The sequence below is a fragment of the Phycodurus eques genome, chromosome 2, assembly GCF_024500275.1.
Source record: "Phycodurus eques isolate BA_2022a chromosome 2, UOR_Pequ_1.1, whole genome shotgun sequence".
Classification (NCBI taxonomy): Eukaryota; Metazoa; Chordata; class Actinopteri; order Syngnathiformes; family Syngnathidae; genus Phycodurus; species Phycodurus eques.
The window spans coordinates 9,225,927-9,245,229 of record NC_084526.1 but is presented as its reverse complement, the minus strand read 5'-3'; the positions used below and the strand labels follow the sequence as shown (position 1 = coordinate 9,245,229).

The 19,303-nt window shown below is 42.5% G+C and overlaps 1 protein-coding gene across 1 annotated transcript in view; it reads left to right on the top strand.

The window, feature by feature from the left end:
• kiaa1549lb (KIAA1549-like b) overlaps positions 1-19,303 on the top strand; it is a 64,200-nt gene that overhangs the window by 19,403 nt on the left and 25,494 nt on the right. Inside the window, 6 exon segments of the mRNA XM_061701327.1 lie at positions 4,530-4,841; positions 6,760-7,245; positions 7,325-7,440; positions 15,328-15,547; positions 15,640-15,773; positions 15,927-16,095. Of these exon segments, the coding sequence (XP_061557311.1) occupies positions 4,530-4,841; positions 6,760-7,245; positions 7,325-7,440; positions 15,328-15,547; positions 15,640-15,773; positions 15,927-16,095 (1,437 nt within the window).

The window sequence follows — 19,303 nt, the reverse complement described above, 5'->3', positions numbered from 1 at the left end:
TAAGAACTCTTTTGATTTTGAATGATAGCTGAAAAGGGCGGAATGGCGGACTAGTGGTTAGCACATCTGGCTCACAGTTCTGTCAGAGTGGAGTTTACATCTTCTCCGAATGTCATGCCCCCCGACTTTCCGAAAACTAGTTATTTTAAGACCATAGGTGTTAATTTGAGTGTGAGTATGTGTTCAAAATATTTTCTCCGCTCTCGAACGCTGTGGGCGTGTCCACCGAATGAGTGAAACCACACCCCGCTGAAAAATGAATGCATATTTCTAATGCCTACACATCTCAAATATTTTTCAGCCATGAAAACGTATCTGCTTAAAACGTCCGGTGGCCGGAATATACACTACCGGGTTATCGCGGGGCTTTCCACGCCGTGACGAGAGGCGCTAGCCACCAGCTAGCTTGTCGAGCTCACAGGCTCGTCCACAGTGTTACCTCCTCGCTTGGGAAATTGAATGTGCTGTTCACACAGTGTACAGTGTGGTGATAGAAATGGGCTTATTAATAATAACGAAGTAAACGGCAATTGCGTCAGCTAAACACTGATCCGAATGAAGGTGCTCAAGTTTCTATGTAGCGGGAGAGGCGGCACCCACTCAGGACGCCATTTTAAAAAGCAGTTTACCACAATATCTCCACAATTCATACATACATAATTACATGTTTTCGGCAAATATCCTCAAATATGTGTAATGTATAGTATTTAGAAACAAATCTATGAATTCACTTGACAGGTTATTTATTTATTTTTTTTATAGAAAATGGAAGAATGGACGATATCTGACACATGGATACCTGAGCAGATTGATTCATTGTTGCCTCTTTTTCCCTTCCTGCCAGGTCTGTTTGTTGACTTTCAGTGGATAGTGACTAGCCTCTTGGGAACAAAAGACTTTGATATTCTGTGACTGATGTCCTACCTGGACAAATATGTTTGTGACATTTGACAAGAACAAGCAGTGAGTCAAGATGTAGACTTGACTACCTTTGCCACAGTGGAAAACTCTACCAGACCAACAAAGACTGTGAGCACAGAGCCTGATTCTTCTTTCAAAAGTAATTCTCCATCTAAAGCGCTTTCTGTATCTCAAATGAATTCTGCATTTCTTTTGGAGGCACCCTAACCGAATGGCAGCTGTCATCGAGAAAGATGAAAAAGTCTTGAAAGAGAAGATAAACATTTCTTTTATCGAACCACATGTCCACCTCTCTGCATGGCTGCCGTAGTTAAGTGTTTCCCGGGCTGAGTTCCAGACAGCTGATGCATGCCTCTGAAGAAAATCGAAAGCGCTGCATTGTGTCACCTCAGCAGTGACCATCACTGTGCACACGTGATGTCAGGACCTTCCAAATGTCCCACCGACTTATAGTCACACTTGAAATAGGACAACAAGAAGAGCTTAGTTTTGTTAGCATCCAGTGTGTGTTTCTTCCATGAAAAGAGTCCAAACCTGAGGCATGCCTCTGGCACCTCATCAGAATCAGACGATCCTAGTTCTGAAATGTGTTTCTCTGCTCTCAGGGTTCTCTGCGCCTCTCTTTTGGAAATGTACTCTCTTGTTTACCATTTTCCGCACTCAAGAGCACAAAAACAGCTGAGAGCAAAAGGAGAAGTAGTGCATAATGGAGCACGCAGTGACATGTTGGACTGCTGGTTACTCAAACATAGTGCTATCTGCTGAGGGGATGAATATAAAGCATTTGTGTGAACTTCTGAGAGAAAGTTTTAAATTGAAAAACTAATGACTGAAGGGCTGTAAAAAGACAGTATTTCCAAACATATTGTTAGAATATTGTTTATTCTGTAGACCTGCACCACAATTGTCCTAACGGATCACTAGATAAAGTAACCAACATATTAGAAACAACTCTCAAGATGATGAAATACAGTTCTAACCCACTGCCAACACAACCAAAACTAACCCACTATTTGTTCAATCAAAACCTTTGTGACAGTGTCAATCATTTTGTAAAAGCAGAATTTATGGTAGAGCTCTTGTATCTGTGTGCAGACGTACCAAACGTTGTGGTCTGGTAATGTAATTGTTTGGGAGGGTTAGATTTTAAGACTGCATACTATAGCGCTGGTCATTTCAGGAACTGTTGTTGTTTTTAGAATGGAAAATACTGTTGGGTGGATCAATGGTCACAATTCAAATTTTAGCCAAATTACTAATACATTTTGGTCTTGAGATACCAGTAACCTGACTTAGGTTTTTTTTTTAGATACGAGTCGTCGTTTGGCTGATTTTCTGCTTTGACACGTAAGCAAAAATTTAATATACGAGCGCTGTACGTTGGGAGTGAACTCAACGCAACTCACTTCAGAGTAAACAGCAGTTTGACAGATGAGATGGTGGGAAGTTATTTAACAAAAGAGTCTTCAAGCTGGAGTTTACCATCAAAATAAACAAAACAAAAAGAATAACACGTGTATTTAAAACACTTTGCCTTTGAATTGGCCGCAAGCTTTGTTAGCTTAGCTAACAAACAATGCAAACCGCCATGGACGGGCTAACTGGAGCGACATACATGTATGTAGACAGATAATACAACGATACTCACAGGCATATCCTCAGTGAAGAACGACTAATATTACTGCAACTTACTCAGGAGCAGTAACTGTCTTTATGGATATTCGAATGTCTGTATTGTACTGCCCCCAGGTTGCCAAGGCGCACACAGCAGAAAAGTTAGCACAATGTCAATTGAATTGAAGGAATTCTTAACATATTGAATCATGTCATTACTGTATGGTACTTTTATTATTATTATTATTTTTTTAATAAAGTACAATATCGTAGAGTCCTATTTTTCTTATTTAAACATATTATAAACATTTGTGTTTTTGGGGAGAGGCTGGAACAGATTAATGGGATTTCCATTACTTTTAATGGGGAAAGATGATTTCAGATCCAAGTTACGAGTGTGGTCATGGAACAAATTAAACTTGTATCTCCTGGCACCACTGTATAACAGGAAATATTAATTTCATGGTTCTGAAGGACTGTTGAAAATAAATATGAAACATCATTTATGACATCCTGGTTGTTAACATTTGGTGGTGGTGATGGTGATTGAACTAATCCATTCCAGAGTGAAAAAGTACAAAAAGAGCGTTGTAGCATGTTTAATTGAGCTTAATTAATGTTTCTGGAGAATGGCTGAACTCTTGCACGATATGCTGTACAATTCGTCTAAAAAGCATGATCTCGGCGCTCAAATATTGAGGTATATCACGCACAGATTATATACAGTGCCAAAATATTTCCTTCAACCAACGGTGACACATTTATCATACTTTAAATAAAGTGGAGAACCATGAGCATTGATTTTCTTGCCTAAAAATAAATTACCTGCAAATTAATTTCCTTGGCAAATGACCTCACCTCCAAACCCTTTGCTGTTCTTGGACCTGTTTTTACTGCACTTAAATGTCTGATCTTGTCAGCTCTACTTTCTTTTTTCCCTATTGCTTGCCAAAACTTCATTTATCTGCGCACCTTGCCTTCTCTGGTCCGTTGTTAAAAAAAAAATCATCCCATATGCTCTACTCCGTCCGAGCAGGTGGCTAACCAGAGGAAGCCAAAACCTTAGTGAGGATTGGCATCCCAATCCGTGTTAACAGAGCAGGAGAAGTGCTGGAACGTCCCTTTCCTCATTGTTGTGATCAGATGGTTTGGCTTAGTGACTTTATGGTAGCACTGAAGCAGCTCACACATCCTTTGGTATCTTTTGATATTTTGGTATTCACAATAATCCAATTTTTTCCCACCTTCTTGGAATAACAGATTAAGATTGTCATACAGCGATAATCACATTTGACCATGTCATTCAGTTAGTCAAGGACGGGAAATAATCTGGCATGAAGGGGCTGTGGATGTTCACAAATTAGCAAATGAAGAAAGGCACTGCAGCACTTCTCTGGGATAATGGTGACATTTAAAGGTTGACATGGCACTTTTATCAATATTGTCTTATTACAGTTCTAATGTAAAAATCTGTACATAGCAACCTTGTGTAGTTTTACATGAGTGCCCATCTTTGGGAAACTATTGTGCAACTCATTTTAAATACACATGGAAGCAAATGACCGTATTTGACTGTGCTATTTCACTTAATATTCAAAGTTCGCCTTCAAATCTTATAATGTGCTGTGAAGGAGCACTATCTGGATGCACTTCACCGTGCTGAGGGGATGGAAGATAGTTACAGGAAATGGATGAAACTCATTGATGGATTCATTGAAGATTGGATGTGAATAAAAGCGAAGAATGAGACCAGCAATAGAATAGTTATGACTTCACACTGGCCACTCATCTCCTTGAGCTTCCTGATTTTTTCTGTAATGTGAATTTAAAAAATTCTTGCAGCGTTTGGCCAAACTCAAGCAGGTCCTAGTTTATTCGTAAAATGTGAATGACCTACTTGTTAAACCAACCTGGCAACAGATAAACTCCTTTAAGAGAAAGGTCTGCATCAATTTAACCTGGAATATTGATTTTCCTTTTTCTTCCATTGACAGAAAGGAACACCAATGATGCCTCTGGCTCGTCATCTTTATCAAGCGACCCCGCAGTCCCAGCTGCTCCTGCTCATCCATCGGGTGACCAGCGGGTGCCTTTTGCGGTCCCCAACTCAGAGGCTGGCTCAGAATCTGAGGGGCGAGGTCTATTGGGCCTACCTGCCTTTTCGTCTGTCTTAACTGTCATGGCGGAATCAGTCAAACATCCAGAGAGCCTTGGTCATAGTCGAACTTCCCCAACACTGTCCACTGATGTCAACATCACCCAATGGCCTTCACACAGTTATAACCGAGACTCTTCATCATCCCCAGGTAGTTCCTGGAACAAAGTCTACCTACTATACCACTTTTTGCTTTTTCCATGATAATGAAGTGTGTTCTTCTTAAATGTTAGTACACATTTTATCATCATCGCTGTCTACAGCAACTTCCTCTGTACAGTCTTTGTTGTCTCCATCTATTTCTTAGAGGAGCACCAAAGATTTTTCCTTGCACGGTCATAAAATAGTTCCTAGCTCTGTTCCACTGAATTAAACCGTAACATCCATCCATTTTCTATACCGCTCGTTCTCATTATTGCTGCGTGTGAGCTGGAGCCTATCCCAGCTTACTTTGGGAGAGAAAAAATGGGTACATTCTGGAGCAGTTGCCAGCCAATTGCAGGGAGCATATTGACAAACACCCATTCACACTCACATTCACACCTATGGAACATTTAGTTTTCAATGAACCTAACGTGCATGTTTTAGGAATATACTGTATGTAGGAGGAAGCTGCAGTAGTAAGAAAAAACTCATGCGAGTGTGGGGAGGACATGCAAACTCCACACAGGAAGGCTAAGATTCGAACCCTGAATCTCAGAACTGTGAGGCAGATGTGAGGCAGATGTGCTAACCCCCATGCTGCCAGAAACCGTAACATTCACACCGTTGTTGGTTCTTGCTTGAAAAGGGTATGCCAATCATCTGATGTTTATAGTTGTTAATCCACCGACTTCTATTCAGGTAACACAAATCACAACTGCACTGTCTCAAAACCATCAACAACACCAGTGGTAAAAAGGGCAATAAATTGAAAGTACGCCTAATTGATTCATCATTGGATAATGTCCAAGTAGTAAGTAGAGACAAATCATTCACACCATGGACAGTGTTAAATTAAAAGAACTCACAAGGGCTCAGTTAGGATGCCTGACCATCAATACAAGGGTTGTAGATGCAAACCTGCTGACACTCAATTCACTAGTTTTCTTGACCATTATAAACATCTATCTGTGCAGAAAGCTGATGTCGCTGGTGTCCGAAGAGACTTGATTTACTGGTGACAGGTGGTCACAGTTGGCCTTAAGTCCCTGCTATAATTTTATTTAATGACAGCCAGGGTTAAATATTAGACTCACTGCTCAAATCTATTTTAGCTAAAGTTTACCCGATATCTTACTTTGAGTCACACCTCTGAAGCACGAGTTCACCAAGGCTTGAATTCATTGTCAAATTAAATCCGCTGGCCGAGTAATAAACTCATAAATGTAAAGAGAGGAGAACCCAGGAGGATGTCAAATGTACTGGAGTGTTTTTCCCCAAAATGATGGACTGTCTTCGAAGCTAAGCTACGCAAGTCATCACATTGTAACACAAAGGAAGGAGAACAATTTGCTGTCAAGCAATCAACGGACCACTTTGATGGGCACTCCAAACGAGGAGTTATAGAAAAGTAATAAAATCCCCACTGCACTGGTGTGCTTGTTTCTCAGATAAATCCAAAAACCCAAACAGCAGTGACACCAATGATGGGCAGCATACTGAAACACTGAGGTATTAAGAGCTATTTTCAGCTTTGGCACAAAAGTAATGGCAGTACATTGAAAGTGGAGCACCACCAAAGATGAACTATTTTTAAAGAAATGCCTTTGGATCAGAAAATACAGCTTCTAGCCTTTATTTGCCAAATTAAAATTTAGCAACAGATGGACCATCACGCAAATTTCCAAATTTGGATGCTGGACAATTATGCACGTGTATATGTAAAATTTGACTCATGTAATAGTAGTGGGCAGTGATTATTTTTATCAACTGTGGATACTTTCTCTACCTAAGTTCGTCTCAAGAGAAGAGAATCCTGAGTGTCGCTTCTAAAGAAGTCTTCCTAGAAGCAACATCACCCCATCTGACCTCATCCATAGCACATCCCACATGGGTGCTCCCTCATAATAATGTTTGTCTACTTACAGTGGCGGAAACGGACAAGTTAACCGCTGGGACATCCAGAGTGTCTGTGCCCCTTTCTCCCCAAGAGGCCAGACTAGCCCCTTCTAAATCCGCCGGAGTGACTTCTCCCCCTGGGCCCACTGAGAGGACATCTCAGGTAACACCTCTGACTGCTCGTCAGGACACCACAACAGCCTCGCTGAAGCTCAGCACCACGAGCGTGGCTACAAGCACCACTACAAGAATGCCCCGCAGTTTGACGCCTTTGCAAAGAGTCACCACCACGCAGTCCACCCCCATAACCTCGTTGCTGCCTGCGACTGTCTCCTGGAAAACAACAACCACTACAACCATCAGGGCTCCATCTACCAGGAGAATATTCACACCACCCATTCCGAGGACAAGCCCTCCGAGAGTAGGCACTCCTGTCGTCATCTCCCCTTTTACCACCACCACTGAAGCGCCACCTCAGCAATGCAACATCACGGAAAGAATGTGGGTGAGAACAGGTAAATATGACGCTTGTTGATTTTTATATTTTTGTTGACCTCTGAGTTATTTATTCATCTCTACATTCCTGTGTGATAGTTGTGTCCATCTATGTGAGGAGGAACAGGCTGGACAGCATCCAGAGGCAGAATCTGCGCCGGGGACTCAGTCAAGGCCTTCGGAAAGCTTTGAATGATAGCTCAGTCCAAGCACAGGTGGGATTATCACTTGCTGCTCTAAATTTGCCTCCCTTAAACAGTGCATGTTGGGTACGGTCAAACGAAGGATTCATACTTCCTCGCATATACACGATGGTAGGCTCTTTCTAAATTCATGTATAAAAAGATGCTTTCAAAAAGATCACAAGATTAGACCTCTGTAGGATGTATAATGAACCATTTGTCCGTTAGCAGGCCTTGTTTCACACAGGAAAACAGGCAACAGGATCTTTGATTCTGAGGAGTAGGGAAAGTCACTGATGGTCTAGCGGTATATTCGTCTGACTTCGGTGCAGGCAGTGTCGGTTCCGTTCCCATTCATTGATGTGAATGTGAGTGCAATTGAGTGCGGTTGTCCGTCTCTGTATGTAGTATGGCTGTGAAAAAAAATGGCCAATTCGAGCACCTTCAACATCTTTTCCAGAAGAGGCAGGAACATAGGGTGACCTACAAGAGCGGACGTAGAAGCACACAGGTGGATTACATCTTGTGCAGACGATATAATATGAAGGAGGTTACCGATTGTAAGGTAGTGGTAGGGGAGAGTGTGGCTAGACAGCATAGGATGGTGGTGTGTAAGATGACTCTGGTGGTGGGGAGGAAAATTAGGAAGACAAAGGCAGAGAAGAGAACCATGTGGTGGAAGCTGAGACAGGACGAGTGTTGTGCAGCTTTTCGGGAAGAGGTGAGACAGGCTCTCTGTGGACGGGAGGAGCTTCCAGAAGACTGGACCACTGCAGCCAAGGTGATCAGAGAGGCAGGCAGGAGAGTACTTGATATATCTTCTGGCAGGAAAGGAGAGAAGGAGACTTGGTGATGGAACCTCCAAGTACAGGAAATCATACAAGGAAAAGGTTAGCTAACAAGAAGTGGGACACTGAGAGGACCGAGGAGAAGCCAAATAAATACATTGAGATGCGACATAGGGCAAAGCTAGGGGTGGCAAAGGCCAAACAATGGGAAGGATGTACAGCAGGTTAGGGTGATTAAGGATAGAGATGGAAATATGTTGACTGGTGCCAGTAGTGTGCTAGATAGATGGAAAGAAAAATCCGAGGAGTTGTTGAATGAGGAAAAAGAGAGAGAAGGGAGAGTAGAAGAGGCAAGTGTGGTGGACCAGGAGAGAGAAGGGAGAGTAGAAGAGGCAAGTGTGGTGGACCAGGAAGTGGCAATGATTAGTAAGGGGGAAGTTAGAAAGGCATTAAAGAGGATGAAAAATGGAAAGGCAGTTGGGCCTGATGACATTCCTGTGGAGGTACGGAAGCATCTAGGAGAGGTGGCTGTGGAGTTTTTGACCCGTTTGTTCAATAGAATTCTAGCGCGTGAGAAGATGCCTGAAGAATGGAGGAAAAGTGTACTGGTGCCCATTTTTAAGAACAAAGGTGATGTGCAGAGCTGTGGGAACTATAGAGGAATAAAGTTGATGAGCCACACAATGAAGTTATGGGAAAGAGTAGTGGAGGCTAGACTCAGGACAGAAGTGAGTATTTGCAAGCAACAGTATGGTTTCATGCCTAGAAAGAGTACCACAGATGCATTATTTGCCTTGAGGATGTTGATGGAAAAGTACAGAGAAGGTCAGAAGGAGCTACATTGTGTCTTTGTAGATCCAGAGAAAGCCTATGACAGAGTACCCAGAGAGGAACTGTGGTACTGCATGCGGAAGTCTGGAGTGGCAGAGAAGTATGTTAGAATAATACAGGACATGTACGAGGCAGCAGAACAGCGATGAGGTGTGCTGTAGGTGTGACAGACGAATTTAAGGTGGAGGTGGGACTGCATTAGGGATCAGCCCTGAGCCCCTTCCTGTTTGCAGTGGTGAAGGATAGGCTGACAGATGAGGTTAGACTGGAATCCCCGTGGACCATGATGTTTGTAACCTAGAGGTGAAAGAGAAATTCTGGAAGGAGCTAGATGATGTAGTTCTTAGCATCCCAGACAGAGAGAGAGTCGTAATTGGTGTAGATTGTAATGGACAAGTTGGTGAAGGTAATAGGGGTGATGAAGAAGTGATGGCTAAGTACGGCATCCAGGAAAGGAACTTGGAGGGACAGATGGTGGTAGACTTTGCAACAAGGATGCAAATGGCTGTAGTGAACACTTTTTTCCAGAAGAGGCACGAACATAGGGTGACCTACAAGAGCGGAGGTAGAAGCACACAGGTGGATTAAATCTTGTGCAGACGATATAATATGAAGGAGGTTACCGATTGTAAGGTAGTGGTAGGGGAGAGTGTGGCTAGACAGCATAGGATGGTGGTGTGTAAATTGACTCTGGTGGTGGGGAGGAAGATTAGGAAGACAAAGGGAGAGTAGAGAACCATGATGTGGAAGCTGAGACAGGATGAGTGTTGTGCAGCTTTTCGGGAAGAGGTGAGACAGGAGGTGGACAGGAGGAGGACAGGAGGTGGACAGGAGGAGCTTCCAGAAGACTGGACCACTGCAGCCAAGGTGATCAGAGAGGCAGGCAGGAGAATACTTGATATATCTTCTGGCAGGAAAGGAGAGAAGGAGACTTGGTGATGGAACCTCCAAGTACAGGAAATCATACAAGGAAAAGGTTAGCTAAGAAGAAGTGGGACACTGAGAGGACCGAGGAGAAGCCAAATAAATACATTGTACAGCAGGTTAGGGTGATTAAGGATAGTGTCATGTTTGCAGATGACATTGTGATCTGCAGTGAAAGCAGGGAGCAGGTGGAGGAACAGTTAGAAAGATGGAGGCATGCACTGGAAAGAAGAGGAATGAAGATTGGTAAAACAGAATATATGTGCATGAATGAGAGGTGTGGTGGGGAAAGAGTGAGGCTACAGGGAGAAGAGATAGCAAGGGTGGAGGACTTTAAATACTTGAGGTCAACCGTCCAGAGCAATGGTGAGTGTGGTCAGGAAGTGAAGAAACGGGTCCAAGCAGGTTGGAACGGGTGGAGGAAGGTGTCAGGTGTGTTATGTGACAGAAGACTCTCTGCTAGGATGAAGGGCAAAGTTTATAAAACAGTGGTGAGGCCAGCCATGATGTACGGATTAGAGACAGTGGCAGAGACAACAGGAAGCAGAGCTGGAGGTGGCGGAAATGAAGATGTTGAGGTTCGCTCTTGGAGTGACCAGGTTGGATAAAATTAGAAATGAGCTCATCAGAGGGACAGCCGAGGTTCGATGTTTTGGAGACAAAGTTAGAGAGAGCAGACTTCGATGGTTTGGACACATCCAGAGGAGAAATAGTGAGTATATTGGTAGAAGGATGATGAGGATGGAGCTGCCAGGCAAGAGAGCTAGAGGAAGACCAAAGAGAAGGTTGATGGATGTCGTGAGGGAAGACATGAGGGCAGTTGGTGTTCGAGAGGAGGATGCAGGAGATAGGCTTGCATGGAAAAAGGATGACACGCTGTGGCGACCCCTAAAGGGATAAGCCGAAAGAAAAAGAAGAATGTACATACAACATGATGTTTGAGTGAGCTGGATGGTAGTTAGCGTTTTTTAACCTAAAATGGTCATCGCTATTTCGCTAATGCTAATTGTGAATACTAACCATTTAGCAAATGCTGATTTTGTACAAATTCTGTACAGAGTTTATACCATACACTCAGTACCAACATATGCAGTTTTAAGGATAGAAGTGCAGCCCTCATAAGTGCGGATAAAATGTGAGTAGTTAAATTAAAAAAAAAAAAAAAATAAATAAAAGTTTTTTCGGGGGCAGTGATTACTCGAGTAAGCGATGACATACCCATGGGATAATCGATTCTAAAAAGATTCAATAGTGACAGCGCTAGTATGTAGTCCGCCTTTCACCTGAAATCACCTGAGCTATGCTAGCGACCCTGAACAGGACATGCGGTATTTAAAAAGGATGGATAAATGGAATGGGGAAAGGTTCCATTTTTACTCAAACAGCAAAAAGGGAAATAAAATCTCTCAAACAAAAGGGACAATAAAGTGCCTTTATTGTGTTTCTTGTCTGTCAGTTTGCCCACACTGTTCATGCAGGGTATCGTTAAATGTAATTCTCAGAGAATAGGACTCTTACCAGTTGCACTCTATGTAGTATCCATAAACCTTTATCCAGAATCTTAATAAAATTGAATGGTACTTTCTCTCGGTGGAACGGTGGTCGACTGGTTAGGACATCTGCCTAACAGTTCTGAGGACCGGGGTTCAAATCCTGGTCCCACCTGTGTGGCGTTTGTGTGTTCTCCCTGTGCCTGCGTGGGTTTTCGCCGGGCACTCCGGTTTCCTCCCACAGCCCAAAAACATGCATGGTAGGTTCATCGAAGACTCTAAATTGCCTGTAGGTGTGAATGTGAGTGTGAATGGTTGTTTGTTTATGTGTGCCCTGTGATTGGCTGGCGACCAGTTCAGGGTGTACCCTGCCTCTCGCCCGAAGATAGCTGCGATAGGCTCCAGCACGCCCGCCACCCTAGTGAAGATAAGCGATACGGAAAATGGATGGATGGATGGTTCTTTCTCTCACCTCTTTGTCATTGGGTTTGACAGGTTTACAGCTTTAGGATTATATTGTGGTTTTAATAAGTGGTGAATATGGGCACGCTATGTTAAAATAAAATTTGTTTTTAGCTGATCGTCATCCACCTTTCTATGAACTGCCTGTAAGCCTTCCTTTGCTAAAGACGTCTAAGGATTTGTCAACACTTTCCATTGTTTCCCTTGACACACGTTTAGAAGTTTATTAACTCCAAGTAAATTGAACACTTAGACCAAGGACCCTCATGTAGGCTATGTGAGGACTGATATAGCAATGAGGTTGAGTGATTGGGTCCCACAAGGCAGTGGGTGACGAGGTGCAGTGTCTAAATGAGGACTGCAGCAATCATCAAGCTGTCATGTCTTCTGATTAGGAAGTGGCAAAATGTATATAGTATTGTGGTTGATGTCGACAGTGGTATAATTGCAATAATCTCGCACTGAGAGGGTATCAAATATATATTTTTGAACTCTCTCATGTTGCTAAATGAGGTAATTATACCACCTGATATGAAAGAGTGAAGTTCTACACCACTGAAAACTACAGCCACAATACCATATACATAACATATACCTACCTGATAGTGTCATTCAAAACTACCTACCTGAAGGTCAGTTCTCTCCCGTGTCTCCTTGAAGCTCACAAAGTGTTTGCCTCATTGCACTCCTATCACCCATTTCACCACGGGATCCTTGGGCTTCTTTTAGTAGCGCTGAGCTCTCATTCGATGAGATGTAAGCTGCTGGCAAGGGCAGTCGCCTGTGTGTTTGATTAAGGCTTATAAATGGTTGGGAGGTGAGCAAAAACTCAGATGTGACAATGATGATGGCAAACCAGTGCTGCAGTTTTGAGGAATTAAAGGAAAATTATCAACCACATCAATTTGAATGCACATCTTTTAGATAGCTGTTTTTAGCTGAAGTGGAATGTTTGAAGTGGAACACAAGGAGGTAACATTTTTATACTCGGTATAAGAAGAAGTTAGCCGCTGGTAATTTTAAGACACAGTTACAATAAAACGCGTCTTAATAACAAAATGTTGATGTTGATTTACGTCACAGATGCGCCTTACAAATTAACATTCTGAAACATGTTCTTACTAATCACACGAGTATAAAAAGATTGTGAACAGTAAAATGTAAAAATGTCGCCGCATTAATAACAAGTGGCGACGAGTATGATGAGGCTTGAGGTTTTGAATGTGAGTCTGCTGACTTCACATAATTTCCTCTAAGATGTTATTATTTTTCTCTTCTCGCGTTCTTCTTTGAACACACCTGGAAGCTAGTCCTTCCTTTGTAAGAGTCATAAAATCCCACAAAAAGTGAAAAAACACACAGTTAAACATTTGCCGAAAATGATTTGCAAAAATTATTTGCCTTCATTTGCTGAAAAGCTAAAACTCTCGCTGGCTGTATCGTGCCTCTGAATTATTCCTCCCAGCTCTTACCTGCATTTCAGTGGTTTATTAAAAAAAAAAAAAAAATGTTCGTCATGAAGTTACAAGCAACATTCTTATGCAAATTACCACATTATTTTGCCAACGATACCAATACAGTTCTAATCTACTGTATATACACTATTGGAGGAAAATAATTTAACGTGATGTAAGGCCACAATAAAATGTGTTTTCTCTGTTTCTTTGCAGTTTGACAGTACATAGAAGAGGAAATTATGATCACATTAAAAGCACAAAATCATCATAAAGCGTCCATACTTTTACTTGGTACATTGGACAGCCATGATCCTTTTGTATCGATATTGTAACTTGATTCCCCCCCCCCCCCCAACTACAAGGGCAATGAATCAATATTAAGTGTATTTTGGCTGGGTAGTAAGAGCTTCTGCTTACTGTGTGCGGTTTACTTTCCCATGTGCAGACTTTTGCCATAAATCAGTAACTAATTTGATGCGTACATGGGTGCTCTAAAGCTGGATAGCAGTGGATACAATCTTTTAATTGAATTCCACTCCAAAGAAAGGGCAATATTTCTGTTAGCATAAAATTAGCATCAGATTATCAGATGAGGCTGAAGCACCTAAACATTGTTGCGTTCACGTCAATGAAATGAGATTTGTGTTTGAGTGGAAAATTGTATACAAAGTTAAGCACTTTTTAACAGAGCTGGCTCGCCCATGAGGTAATATAGGCAAATGCTAAGGGTGCTGTAGCCTCCAAGGGGGAGCCACTGTGCTGGATTTTTTCCGCCTGTGGTTCCGAGTCAGAGGTCACCCGGGAGAACTCCAACGTCCGTCGGGCATGGGATGAATGAAGACTTCAAGACACTTGGCATTTGGGCTAATTCGATTTATTGAACAAGCCTTAGTGTCATAACAGCTGCTTACATTGCCAGAACGACGAAAAAGCCCCCGAAAAACCCCTGGATCTCAGTTTATCAAGGTTTAATTCTCTGGGCGTGGAATTAGCCCCTCCTTGGGGGCACCCGGGAGATGGCCGTTCCTCATGACCATATTTGGACTCGCACTCGCCTGCTGGTGTCTCTTTACTCTCGTCAATCTCACCCCCTCCCTGGGGCCCTTTGCTGCGATAATGAAAAACAGTTCTCTTTGAAGATCTGGCCCCGGTTGTAAACCCCAGACAGGTTTCTGTCAGGGGGGGAAGCAGGACAACCCCAATATACAACTGGTTAAAGGATGTCTTTAACTGGTTAAAGGATGTCCTTTGATGTAGAAGTACAAAGAAAAGATAGTTGGTGTGAATACAGGTCTACAACCATTTGTCCTGTGCAAAGGAACTCTGATTGTGTTACTATTAAAACATACTACACCACAAAATATGGAAAAACAAAAATCACCTTGAATAATAAGTCATAATGAAATGATTTAAAAATGTATTTTATCATTTAAATTCAAACAGACTGAACCGTATGTATGGTGATTTTTTTTTGTGCTATTATATTATACAGCCGGCACGGTGGGCGACTGGTTAGAGCGTCAGCCTCACAGTTCTGAGGACCCGGGTTCAATCCCCGGCCCCGCCTGTGTGGAGTTTGCATGTTCTCCCCGTGCCTGCGTGGATTTTCTCCGGGCACTCCGGTTTCCTCCCACATCCCAAAAACATGCATGAATTGGAGACTCTAAATTGCCCGTAGGCATGACTGTGAGTGCGAATGGTTGTTTGTTTCTATGTGCCCTGCGATTGGCTGGCTACCAGTTCAGGGTGTACCCCGCCTCCTGCCCGATGACAGCTGGGATAGGCTCCACCACGCCCGCGACCCTAGTGAGGAGAAGCGGCTCAGAAAATGGATGGATGGATTATATTATACTGTATTTGATATAAGCTTTAATACCATAACATCCGCTGCTTGTTAGCAGTATTATCATGCAACATAAAATGCAGTGGCTGGTTTTGTAAGACTTTCAATTGTTGTAATGTTTTTAGGTGGAGACTGTATTTGGTTCGCCCAACATGACTGTGGCTTATCACGTGACTGGAAAAGACATGGTCTACGTCCCCTCCATGGTGCTTTCGGGCTTGGATGCTTATGGTCGCGATAAACTGATTTCAGACCTGCGACAGTACCTCCCCATGGTTACAGCACTTCCCATTCCCATTGCAATGTGGAGAAGCAGCCCGGCTCCTGGCTTCCAGCTGAAAACAGGTCAGGAAGAATAAAGGGAAAAAAATATGTATTTCAGACTTTCTTCATTCTAAATTAATCATTCTAAAAGTCTTCTCCTGTTTCTTCCGCAGTTCTCCAGTTTGTGGGAGCTGCCGATGATCCGCGCTCATGTAAATTTTCCCAAATGATGGAAGAGAGGTTGGAGAAGGTTTTTTCCGAAGCAAAGGCCAAAGCGGTCAGTGACAACAGAAAACTTTCTGTACAGGTGAGGAAACTACAAGTCTTTTCATTTGGGATGTGAGAAAAAAGTGTGGTTTATGTATTCATTCTATAAAAAAAAATATGCTTTATTGCTTTTCCCTTTTCTTCCTCCAATGTAATTTTCTGTATCCCCTCATTTTAATTTGCCTGTACCCAGATGCTGAGTGTCTCCCAGGCTGCAGGCTCTCCTGCTGTGTCATTGGTTTACAGTGTGAAAAATGGGACTGTCTTTCTTAATGGCACCACTGCTTCAAACCTCCTTGGTCAGCTGTCCTCGGAGCTGGTGGGCTACTTCCTCTTCTACCCGCCGCTTATCGTCGCTGAACGTAAGTCACCATTTGGTCCATGAAATACATCAAGTGCAATTTAACGGCCCCGTTTTTTTTCCTTCAGATTGATGCCAACGGCAACCTTTTAACCTGCGTGTAACAGAGCATGCTGCTCGTAGATTTTTGTGGACTTTTGTTTAATATGAGGTGATGCACTGTTTTACCCTCACCGTGAGCCAAATATTTTGCGACCTTGCGGCGCTGTCATTGCTAAAAACAAATTAACTGTACCTATTTCATCTCAGCCTAATTTGGAAGCCAAGTTCGCAGTCTATGTTTTACATGTACTTAAAGGAGAAAAAGCAATGATGACAGGGAATCACCATGAACCTAAACAGCATTCCCGTAGAGACCTAGTGTGCCGTCTGTTCTCATCCCACATACAGCCTCAATTGCTTTGAGTCAAAATTCTTACTTCTAATAAGAAGCAATTTTGAAAAGAATTTTAGGAGACTAGAAAGGAATGTATTCATTTATTTTCATGATAAAAATTTGATCATCTACAAAATTCCTGTTTCCGTATGCAATGTTGGGGCGACATACTCTTCCCTGAGCTGCAATACAATAGTCTGGTGTCACACACAAATGGCATCGCCCAAGGGGACACACTGAAAGACGATAAGAGAGCGCATAAACTGTAATGTTCTGCATTTATTTCTTACACCAGATATTGAAATTTAGGACAAACTTCTCCGTGTGTCAGTAGGGGTGTGGATATTTCACACTCCACTGAGTTATTTGGTATAATGTGCCAAAAAAAGATGAGATTTTGTTGTCACGATTGCTGCAGGTCAAATTGTCTCGCCGCAAACAAAACAATCCAATCTTACCAACCTCGGCATTGTTTTTGTTTTGCATGGAACGCCTAGAGGTCGGGCCCCTGTGAGTGGTCTCAAAGGCAATATGATTGTTTTCCCCTTCTTTTAGCTAGAAAGAAAGGTTACATTTTAATACATTTAGAGAAGGCATTGTAATGGAACAATATGTATTTGATGCTTTTTTTTAAATTAAATTTTCACTGGCGGATGCTATAAGCATTATTCTGAATCAACTATTGACATATGGCCGTTTTGTTTGCACAGAGTGTTAAGATGTATCTGCATGCTGTTAATGAGCATTGAATTAAGCGCTCATTAAAATTACATTAGGGAGGGAAGTTGCCTCCAAACAGTTTTGGTGCCAAGAATGAAAGAAGGCTACAAAGTGTAAGAAAAGAGCGTAAAATTGATCTCACTGAGACAAGACTACAAATCAGGGGATGTTTGTTTTTCCACCGTGTCCTTCAGTGACGTCACTGCTGTTGGGAGGAGGTGTGACCCCCTCCTCACCTCCAAGTCAATTTGTACCGGAAATAATTAACAGCGGGGGATTCTCCCGCCACCTTTGGTCTTGGCTCTGACAGTCTGGATACAGCACCGTCCTGTGGTGCGTGTATACAACACCGAGTGCACCACTGGTTCTTTGGTGCTCCGTGTGGGCTTGATACAGCTTTCGGTCTCTTTTGCTCCCGCTTGACTCTCTCAAGTGGAATACAAGGGGGGTAGCAGGCTAAAGTTTATTTGGAGTTAAAACACTAGATCTACCTCCTAGTGTATATGGTATCATTTTTAACTTCCTATAGACCTTTTCACCATGCAAGATGTCACTCGTACTTCTCGGTGGGAAAAGCTCAAGCATTCTCAGAGTACACAAACCTTTCTATGTCATTTGACCAAGGTAGAGCGATTGAGATAAATTTAGCCTTCTTCTCCACCACCTTAGTTTGAATATAAGAAGTGTCAGTCGAAATGAAAAAGTTATCTCAGGTAAATAATTTTGAATCGAGACCTAACGCTGATTGTAATATACATTCCAACAAGTAATTTGATTCAAAACTAGATGTGGTGGAAATTCAGACATACTAAACATGTTTACTTAGGGACTGCCTAATTAAGTGACTTTCTTGAAATGACTCAACGACAACCCAACCAAACATTTAATACATATGAGAAAATTCCTTCCACAAACCCGAGCATGGAGGTTTGGTTCCCAGTCTGTCCCTTTAGAAGTAACTGCTACATGCAAATCTTGCGATCTTCTGTGTACAACTATTTACAACATCCATTGAACCTATTCTCCTCACCCACAGGTTTCTCTGGATTAATTTAGATTTTTTTTGGAGGACATAGAAAAAAAATCCTAAAACCCTAAAACAAAGCTAGTTTTTGTCACAGTTGTCTGGTCAGGTCAGCGGTAGTCACTCATGTTCTGGCATTCGGGAGTACCCTGGCCGGCGCCTCTCGTTTACAAACATTATGAAAAGGTCCATTGATGTACAGTATATGGTTGAGAATTATGGAGAAAAATATAGCTGAATTAGCATCATCCAGTCTCAAATTTAAAGCTCCTTGAAGACAAATCCCACCAATGGGCAGCTCTTTCTGCAACACCCCGAAGCTGTTATTTGGAGGCTTACAAGATCAGCCTCCCATTAAAATAAATTGACACAGAGCCAATTATTAATGACCATGAGAAGGTAAAAACTGCCTACCTCGCATCACCACATCTGATACAAAAGCATCTGCTGACGTTGCCTTGATTTACAGATAACCTTCGATTGATGTGTGTACGCAACCACCTTTAACAGCTCAAACCACACTGCCGTGATACCGTTTCCTCCGCCAAGCCTGAAAAGCGTGATGTGGGAGATCAGGTGTTGATCACCATTTGTTTTATAGCACTTGCCTCCTCACATTCAACAGAACATGCAGTAAGTCACATTCTTGAACATGATTCATGGCATGGGGCTAAGGTAACAGCCACATTGGTAACTTGTCATCAGCTTCATTTGTGCCCGTTAGTTGTCTTGTGATTTACGTAACTGACTTTCATGCAGGTGGCACGGGATCAGTTTCCGTGCAGTTGACTGGTGACCAGTACAGGTTGTAGTCCGATTTTCACCAGAAGTCAACAGGGATAAGCATCCTCCTGCTGTGAAGGTGCAAATGTTTAGCAGCATAGTGAGAACCTACTAATAGTGAAAATCTACTAGTGAAGGATGAAAAAAAAGGTTTATCATTGCCTATAGATGCCACAAGATGGCTACAAAGCATTATTTTAAGCTATGGCCTGACTAAATGAAGCTCCCCCTTACTTCAACATATAGTAGTTGCTTGGCACTAAAATGCCACACGATTGCGCAAAAGGTATATTTTTTTTATATTGG